This window comes from Hydra vulgaris, chromosome 09 (genome assembly GCF_038396675.1).
Source record: "Hydra vulgaris chromosome 09, alternate assembly HydraT2T_AEP".
NCBI lineage: Eukaryota > Metazoa > Cnidaria > Hydrozoa > Anthoathecata > Hydridae > Hydra > Hydra vulgaris.
In genome coordinates, this window is record NC_088928.1 from 56,910,001 (window position 1) to 56,919,829 (window position 9,829).

The window sequence follows — 9,829 nt, forward strand, 5'->3', positions numbered from 1 at the left end:
CCTATCTGCAAATACTAAGCGCAAACGTATTAAGTTTTTTGCTAACATTTAAATCGTGAGTTATTTTTACTTTGGCATCGCTTCGTCAAAGCTTCGTGTAAACTTTATATAACTTTTTTTTTTCTACCGTTATTTTCTCTATTTGTCGGGTCATCTAAATAGCTTTCTGAAAAATATGTGCTTATTCATCAAACATTGCATAAAATATATATATATATATATATATATATATATATATATATATACATACACAAATTTGTCTTTTGAATAATACGTTATATAACTGATCTGCGCGTATACGCGAGAAAAAGAAACAATTAAAATGACATGGGTGGTATTTATGCATCGCCCATAACTAAAAAATTATTTTATATCAAATAATGTTTTCATTATGTTGTGGCTATGAAAATAGCCGTTTTTAATTTCTTTCTTGAGGAGACTTCAGTTCTATATGTTTTATGACTGGTAAATCCAGGTAAACAAAATTTTTTTTGACTAATCGATACTTCCTTCTCGTCAATCAAATCTTCAGAATTGAATTAACTTTCTAATTAACCTATTTTTTTCCTTTTTTTTAGACATGGCTTAAGTTGCATATTCTCTGGGTTTGTCTTTTGGTAATGAGATTTAAGAATACTTTTTAATCGCAATGTTGGGCAAGGAATTGATTGATAAATAGTTTTGAGTTTGTTAAACTCCATGTGAATTGATTCTCCACCTTGTTCTCCATAAAACCCGAATCCTCCTCCCCATTTTTGCATAAACGGAATAGCATGATGTTCCAACATATGCAGCTTAGGTGTCACTGAAGCCTCGGGCCAATTTAAGCGATAAAATTGCATCAAGTCGTTTATATTTTTTTCTAAAAAAAATTTAAAATTAAATTAACAAAAAAAAAAAAAAAAAAAGTATACATAAACTTATTTTAAAGCATTTTATACAGTGCGACTTACTTAAAAGAATTAAATCGTCTTGTGTAATTGTATTTTTCGAAGAAAATATTTTATAGCACTGGGCAAATTTATCAAATAGTTGTTTATATTTACTGCTAATATCAATTGCAAACTGATGCATGTTTGTTCCTGAATATCCTTCATCGTGAACAAGTTTCGGGATACAGTTGCATAGCTGAAGTATTGAAGATTTCTAAATAGCAAATTTATTTTACTAAAGATAAATTTTTAGGTTTATTGATGTATTATTTGTTGTAATTGCATTAAATTCCAATTTTTCCAAAACTAAATTAGCATTAAAAGTAAAAAAAATAGATAATAAACTATTATTTATCAAGTAAAAACCTAGTTATCTGTCTTTTACGTACTACGTCATGCTTTTTATTCATACTAATATCTAATTTAATTACTTTTAGCATTTTATGCACGTGGTTTCCTATAAAACTTTTTCCGTGGTAAGCTTGACGTTGTACTTTAAGCTTTTGTAGTACCGTCTCAATCATCTTAGTGCATGGTCTCTGACCCATTTCTGATGAATGTTTTTCAAATAGAATATTATAAAGATCAGTCTAAAAAAAAACTTAAAGTAGTATAACATAAACCAACAATAGTTGCATAGCAGTAATAATTATATTATTCATTTCATAAAAACAAAGACTAATCTGTGAATGACAGGGTTGATATTTAAAACACTGTTTTTTTAAACTCTGATCTGCATATGAAATTATTTCATATGCAGATCAGAGTTTAAAAAAACAGTGATCAGAGAGAAAAAAACAAAAATTAAATCTGTATATGAAAAATTGCTTTCGTGCTTATGAAAAAATGCAAATTGCTTGACCACAAACTTGTAAAAATGTGTTCTAAATACACTCAAACTGATTGACGTTTAAGCTTTTTTCTACAATTAGTTTGCACTATAGCAAATGTTTGCAAAACTGTTTAGTGCATACAAGTTAAAAACCTAAAAATATAAATTGAAAGTATATAATGATGTACTTTTATTAAGCTGCACTGCAAAGTTATTATGACAAATAAAAACAACATTACTTGATCTAGTGGTATTTTCAAAATGGGCTTTGTGATGACATTATTGAAGTTTTTTACATTTTTCTTTAAACCTCCGTTTTCTATAAATTTTTCATGATCCAATAGTAGATCTTCTAAGGTACGATCTTTTATTTCAGAACTTTTCTGCTCACCAAGATTCATGTCACTTGCTGTTGCATAACAGAAAAGACAACAATGCCTCCCTTAAAATAAAATGGATAAGAAATAGTTAAAATTATTAATAATTATTAATAAATTTTTTTATTATTTTTACTATAATATACTATTTAATTTTATTTATATATATATATATATATATATATATAAAAATATATATATATATATATATAAAAATATATATATATATATATATATATATATATATATATATATATATATATATATATATATATATATATATTATTTGTGATACTATATGTAAATATTATAAACCATATAGTGGTTTTTCATTCAGCAAAAAAGACCCAACCATTTTGTTTGAATTTCAATATATTTCGAATTAAGTAACAAAAATTATGAAAATACTGATAATTTGTCATTAATAAAGATAGAAATCACCTGATGCTCCTGAGATTCCATAGAGGGCATATAGAAACTGATAATCACCAAAAACAAATACTCTAATATTGTTATCCCTGTTGAGGTGTGTAGAAATGTTTAAGATAAATTAAATATAAATATCATTTGTAATATATTATATTTATTTTAAAGTATAATTTATTAAAACTAATTAGTACTAAATTATTAATCTATTTAATTCAACTAAAAATAAAGCACATTAGTTATTAAAAAGAAAAATAATTTTTTTATCTTACTTATACTTCATTTCTTGAAGATCTTCTATTTGCTTTTCAAACCTTGACATGGCTACTTTGACATTGATTCTGTAATCCTTCACCTCGAAAATGCTAAAAACTATGGTGTTGTCTTTGCTATTTGGGTTTAGGGTATTTGCAACCTGGTAAGTCATTTTAAAACTCCCCCACCATAATCACCTCCAATTTTAATTTGTATCTCTTTATCAGGAATAAATTTGTGGTAATGAAGTCTTTTACAACTACATAAAAATAAATTATTTAATAATTAAATACATTTTAAAATAATAAATTATTTAGTAGGCAATGGTTTTCATTTTAACTAATAACAAATATACCAAAATGAAAAAAAAATTTACTTTATAAATTATGTTTTAAAAAAACTTTCATTATTGGTTGTTAAAACTACCTTTCTAATTGATCAAGATGTCTTAAAATATGCATTGGTAAATTTTCAATATAACCCCAAGATGCATATTTTATTTCAAATGTTCCTTTCTCTTTTTTTTCCAAAGGTAAATGGTGCATTTTCCACAATAAGGTCATCACCAGATAACTTTTCAGCAACTATTCTTTGAGAAGAATGTGATGCTGTATTTATATTAAAGCTCTTCAGCCACCTTTAAACAAACAAAAAAAATTATGTCATGCTATAAAAATTAGTATAGAATAATATTTATATAGCAAAATATTAACCTGGAAATTGTTTTAAGCTTTTCCCATGGTATGCACAGATCTGCTTTCATTGCTACCGTGTTAGTGGCACTAATTACTTTTGTTTCGGTATTTAGGTTATCTAATATTAATCCTTTTGACTCTGCTTGAAAAGAATTAAGGAGTTTTGATGATTGACAACAAATTGCATCATTGGATGTACCAGACACAACTTTCAATTGTCTTTTAATAGAAGCATTTCTGACTCTAACTGTTGTGGTTGATGCTTGGTCACTGCTTACATAAGCTTTTGGAGCAAGTGAAAACAAAACTGGCTAAAAAAAAAGATTTATGAAAAGTAATACCTATTTAATTAATGGTTATTATAAATTAAGCTAAAACTAAAATATATTATTAATCTAGGACCTCCACTTTTAAACTCAAGAACTTGTTTACCATCTTTTGCCATCTTTTGCTTAAGAACATGGAGTGCAGCATCTTCAACTATTCTTGGAATATTGTCATCCACTGTAAGATCAATAATCTCAGAAATGTTGTTGTTAAATAATGCTGACGATGATGATGTTGATGAGGTTACTGTAAAAGATGATGAAGCCAAATTAGAAGTAAATAAAGATATAGATGGTGATAACAATGAGGCTGTTTGTGCTATTGATTTATCAATGCATATACTCTTATGATTAGTATATAAATCATACTCTTTCATTACATTGAACTTTTTTTTACATATGCACTCAACAGTTAACATGTTTAAAAGAGAATTTGTTTTTACACTGGTCACCAAGTCTGTAGGTAAAATAGGCTCTTTACATTTTGGACAAAATGTTTCATTAAGTTTTTTTACCTTTATAGTTTCTACTAGACAGAAAAAACAAAATAAATCTTCACATCTTCTAAGAGTAACTGATTGTTTTGGTATTTTACTACATAAATTACACTGACAGAGTGGTAAATGAGGATTAAATTTGTTTTTTAATTCCTCAATATCTATATCTGAGTCATATGCTGTCACAATGCTACTTTTTATTTTAGCAATCATTGAAAATGACCATACTTTTTTACTAATACCAGGGCGAACAATGAGCTTTTTATTGTGTTTAAATAATTTGGCTACATTTAGACCTTTACTAAGTTTTTTTACCTGCTGACAACAAAAGCATTCCTCACAATGAGGTTTCCAGTTCATACATAAACAAAGTGTTGTTGATGTCATTCTTTTGATAACATTATTTATGGTATTATAACACTTATGGCAAATTATTTTTGGATAAACATTTTCTATATCATCTGACAGCATGACATGAAACACTTTTTTAATTTTATTTTTTTGGTTTGTTCCAATAGGGTATTTTTTTTTCCCAACCAAATATCCACAGACCCGACAAATAAGATTCAAGTTCTTGTTATGAATCTCCATCTAAGAAAAAAAAAAGTTTATGGATAAATATACTGATTAACCAACAAGCTTTAACCTCATTTATTAAATAGTGTTTACATTCATAATTTAAATGAAGCTAATAAATTAATAATAAACTGCATACAAAATAAAATACTTTATTTAAAATTAAAATAGAAAAACTTAGCAAACTTTTTTACAAAGGACAATTTACGTTTACTAAAATGGTGTCAATTTATGACAATCGTTGGATGTAAATTTTGAACAAGAAAAAAAATTGAGTGCGAACATTACTTATAAGTAATAAAAAGATAAAAGATTCATATAAATAAAATTATAAAAATTTTTAAGTTTTACCGCTCAAAAAAAAAGAAAAAAGACTTATAAATTTGTAAACAAATCAAAGAAAAAATTTTTTTTTAAGTAAATCTGCATCAGTCATAAAAAAATGTTCTCCTATTATTTTACTTACTTTTTAAAAAAATTAAGTTACCAAAACACTACCAATATTTTACAACTACTTATTCTGGTAAAAAATGATAAAAAAAAAGCAAATATTAATAAAAAAACTAGTTGTCAACTAAAAATTAACTTTGTTGCGAAGGCCCGAAGCCATTTTGAAAGTCCAAAAATTTTTATAATCCAACTGCGCTTGCGTACAATAACTTGTCGCTAATTAAGTAAGTTTGAACGACCGTGGCTATACAGTAGGCCATCCCATTTTGACCCTCATGAACGAATTTTATTTCACGGAGTGTCTCAAAATGTTCCTAAGATATTGGTTTGTTAATGAATTTTTTTATTTTTTTTTCTGGATGAGTATTTATTCTCGCGCCATTCGTTTAAAGTTTAACTTTTTTACATTTTTTGAGTTTTTATGGGCAGTTTCAAATGATCAGCGCGAATAGAAATTTATAAACCTTTAACAATTTAACTGCGTCAATACAAAGAATGGAAGGTTTTTTATCCATACCGATTGTGCGCATTTTTATTATTATCATATTTGTTACCAGGTGGTACTTTAGAAACGCAAAAATCGGGTAATATTTAAAAAAAGGGCAGTTAAGAAAACAATTTTTTTATCGAGCTACTTAACAATTTTTAATTTTAAAAAATCTAATATTACCACCTCAAGTAAGTTTATTATAACAACATAACATAATAATGCATGTTATATTTTATAATTATAGTTAAATGAATTACGTTATTTAAACATTTATAATATTTTAAATAAACTTTTAAAAAATTTTAAACTTCATACAAATTATGAAAATGTTTATAGTGATTAACATTATGATCAATGAGTAACATTATGAAATTTTGTTTTAAAGCTAGCTATGACAACAAAAGTATCTGAGGTGTATCCCTGTCCCAAGAAGGGGTTTAAAAAAAGAAGATCGAGTCGCAAGAACATGTTCCTAGTTAACGTCACTCTGGATAGAATGGAAACAAACCAGCTGCCCCTAAGGATACACGTTATCCAACGCTACTTATTTTTAAGAGAACAATTTCCAAAGAAAGCACTGAAGGATCTCGTCGCTTGTCCTTTAATGTCCAAAACTTTCAAGTAAGCTTTTAGCTTTAGAAATCAATAGATAAGAACGTTATTTCATGTTTTATGTCAAATATAGTAAAGATAATTTAATAAGTTATGTTTTTAATTTACGGAAGTTCTTCATAGATTAAAATTCATAACAAACAATGAATTTTGCAATGTCAGTTGTATCCTTTCCGGAATCTTAATTCCTTGGAGAAAAACTGGCTTCAAAGTCATCAGTGACAAAAGGATGATGTATCATGTCAAGAAGTATGTAGAAAAGTACATAGCATTGAAGAAATCCCAGAAAAAAATTGGAATTGGTTATCTTGAGACAAGAAATAAATTTGAGAAATCAATGACAGGTAGGGGATAAATATTAAATGTTAAGATTTTCTAGTCAAACAGCCAGTACTAAGCTAATTTATTGTGAAGTAAATAGTTTACTTTTTCTTGTTCTTACCTAAAAAAATTAAATTTAAAGGATTATTTTGGGCTGGAGAAGACATTACGCTTCTTGAACGTAGTTTAAAGACTGATAGGCTAAGACTGGAAGCAGATAAGATTGAAGATTTAACCTTCATACGGGACCAGCTAAGTTGCAGAAAGATGGTGATTGGAGCGTTGGACGGTCGGTTTGTAGATGTTAGTAATAGATCTGCATCAAGAAATAACTCTAAAACCTCTGGTATAGTAAAAAAAACTTTCCATGATTTCTCCGGATTTTCCTCTGAAAGTGAAATGATTACTGATGACTCTAATGATACATGTTCCGAAGATGATTTTAAGATTGGTAACGCATCAAAGAAGAAGACAGTGAAAAATATGACTCTAAAGATACCAAAAGACATTTTTTCAAAAACTGCCAGAACTGCTATTGGGATGGGAATATCTACTAACCAGGCAACAGCACTTATCTCTTCTTTTCTTTGCAATGCCGGTGGAGATATAGAAAATGTAACATTATCCCACAGCTCAACTCACAGGATTTTTGATACAATAATAAGAAATGATGCTGGTGTTCTTAGAGCAAACATAACCAGTATGGTTAAGACGAGCGGCAAACACATCATTGTGCATTTTGATAGCAAAATTATCAAAGATTATACGGGTAGCATAGATGAGACAAAAGACCGAACTTGTGTGCTTATAAGGCATGACAATCAGTCCCATCTGTTAGGCGCTCCAGGGTTGGAACACGGCAGTGGTGAGGCTCAGTTCACAGCAATTCAAAATCTATTAGATTCTTTTGATCTAGGGCAGTTCATCCACGGAGTTTGTTTTGATACCACTGCTTCAAACACTGGCTATTTAAAAGGAGCTTGTGCAAGGTTAGCTAATTTTCATGGCCGACCATTGCTCTTGTTAGCCTGCCGCCATCATGTAGGAGAGCTCCATATAAAACACTTTTGCAATGAAGTTGCAGTAAACAAATCTGTTGGACCAGAGAATCAACTATTTAAATCTCTAAAGCAGAACTGGCATGGTATTGATGCAAACAACGAGAAGATGCTGTTGAAATTTAATCACCAGAATGTTAAGGGTACCTGGTTGGAGAAGCAGGCTCTATTGGCGCTAAAAACTTGCAAGGACCTGATAGATAAAAACAAGTTAAGAAATAGTCAGGTAAGGTTAAAATAAAGAAATATATTACTTTAAAACAACTTTATACCAAATATATATACCAACTATAAAAATAGAAAGAAGAAACATAAAAGTTTTTAATTAAGTTGTAAATTATATACATTTAGACTTTTGAGAAGCGCAAAGATTATTGTGAACTGGCAGAGCTTGTAGTTATGTTCCTTGAAGAAGATCAGACAGTTAGGTATAAAATTCACAAAACCAGAGCTATTTCACACGCCAGGTTCATGGCAAAGGCATTGTACTATATGAAGTTCAATTTGCTTCTCCCTAAGATCAGACAGGTTCTTTTTCTGAGTGATGAAATTGTCAAAGAGATCAACAGAATGGCTGAATACATTTCTCTTTTCTGGGCATCGTGGTTTTTGACCTGCGAGTTTTCTGATTCTGCAGCTTTTGAAGTAAAACTTAATTTCCTAAATATTTTTATATTAGTCTCATAATTTATGAATAATTTGTTTCAAAAAAATACCAACTAAATTGTTTTAGAATAATGACACTTATTACATTAGATGTTAGACGTGTCATTATCAACCTTACTTACTATCTGTATTGCATTATTTTTAACTCACACTCTTAGGATCAACGAAACTATTGGCAGGTGTGCCATTACAATGCGTATGAGCCTGCCGCAGAAGTGGTATTAAAATCATGGCGAAACCATATGTGGTATTTGGATCCATCAACCGTGGTGCTGGCGCTAGCATGTTCTAATAAAGATCACTACATCGAAATGGAAAAGATGGCAAAAGTTCTTTATTCAACCCAACGGAGTGGCATTAAAAATGTAGGAACGGTTAGAACCAAAACTAAAATCCTTTCTGATAGCAGTTTTTTGTTTAATATAGATCAACCACCAAGTCTTGAATCATATATTTCGCCAGATTCCTGGTTAATTTTTGATATCCTAGGTCATACTTCTGAAAAATGTCTATGGATGAAACTCCCTCAGATTTTTTGGAAAGAATTTCCAGGATACAATGAGTTTCAAAGCTTCGTAAAATCTGTCGAAGTTGTTAACGACTCATCAGAACGTGCAGTAAAACTCATTCAAGATAATGTAGAGCGTGCGAAGAGCGAGGAAAAACTTCAGAACCTTCTCCAAATGAAAAACTCTTGGAAAAAGCCATTTAAAAAGACGAAGAATGGATACAAGGAGTCAGTTACAACGCCTGCTCCCTCGCTACTGGCTGTGAGTTAATAATTCAAAACCTTTCCAATATCTCTAATAATTAGAATTACCTTACTGTAGACTCTAAACCTTGAAAATGTATTTTAAAAAAAACTAAATTATGTGATTTTTAGAGATATGTGTCTTAAAGGAAAGAATTTATTATATATATAATAAATAAAATAGCAGCTATGGCAGTACTTAGAGTTCTTACTTTAATATAGGAGGTCCGAGGATTGATGCCGGTTTAGTCATATAAACGACATTTACTAGTAAAAAATTTTCCCGCGGTGCTCTGTGATGAGCACTTAAAATTTAATGAGAATTTAAAATAACACACACAAAATCAAAGTAGATATTTTCTGAAATATATCAACACATTTTGATCTAGTTAAATCTACAGCAAAATATTTAAAGTCCTATAACAAATCTTTTGGGGGTAACCATTTTAAGTTTGGCTTTGTTTAATCTTAGGTTCCAATAAAAGTAATTTTTTTAAAAACATCATTTGATACCAATAAGAAGTAAAAAAAAAAAAATATTGCACCATGACTGAAAATGACCTCA

At 29.0% G+C, this 9,829-nt stretch overlaps 3 protein-coding genes across 4 annotated transcripts; 1 reads left to right on the top strand and 2 right to left on the bottom strand.

The window, feature by feature from the left end:
• Positions 1-432: 432 nt before the first annotated feature.
• On the bottom strand, positions 433-1,624 carry LOC136085135 (uncharacterized). 2 transcript variants are annotated; one of them, XM_065806440.1, is made up of 3 exons: positions 1,364-1,624; positions 954-1,146; positions 433-862 (listed from the first exon to the last, which is right to left on the bottom strand). In XM_065806440.1, exons 1-3 carry the CDS (start codon positions 1,478-1,480, stop codon positions 552-554), a joined length of 621 nt encoding a protein of 206 aa, XP_065662512.1. In that variant the 5' UTR covers positions 1,481-1,624; the 3' UTR covers positions 433-551. The 2 variants fall into 2 exon arrangements, with proteins under 2 accessions (XP_065662512.1, XP_065662513.1); XM_065806441.1 differs by having other exon boundaries at positions 1,047-1,146; positions 1,364-1,617.
• A 1,238-nt stretch (positions 1,625-2,862) lies between these two features.
• LOC136085136 (V(D)J recombination-activating protein 1-like) lies at positions 2,863-4,927 on the bottom strand. The gene is made up of 3 exons (XM_065806442.1): positions 3,536-4,927; positions 3,249-3,459; positions 2,863-3,081 (listed from the first exon to the last, which is right to left on the bottom strand). The coding sequence occupies exon 1, from the start codon at positions 4,809-4,811 to the stop codon at positions 3,867-3,869; it is 945 nt and encodes a 314-aa protein (XP_065662514.1). The 5' UTR covers positions 4,812-4,927; the 3' UTR covers positions 2,863-3,081; positions 3,249-3,459; positions 3,536-3,866.
• Positions 4,928-6,595: 1,668 nt separating this feature from the next.
• LOC136085604 (uncharacterized) lies at positions 6,596-9,292 on the top strand. Its single transcript, XM_065806927.1, has 4 exons — positions 6,596-6,812; positions 6,932-8,073; positions 8,199-8,525; positions 8,672-9,292. The coding sequence occupies exons 1-4, from the start codon at positions 6,698-6,700 to the stop codon at positions 9,290-9,292; spliced, it is 2,205 nt and encodes a 734-aa protein (XP_065662999.1). The 5' UTR covers positions 6,596-6,697.
• The last annotated feature ends 537 nt before the right edge of the window (positions 9,293-9,829 follow it).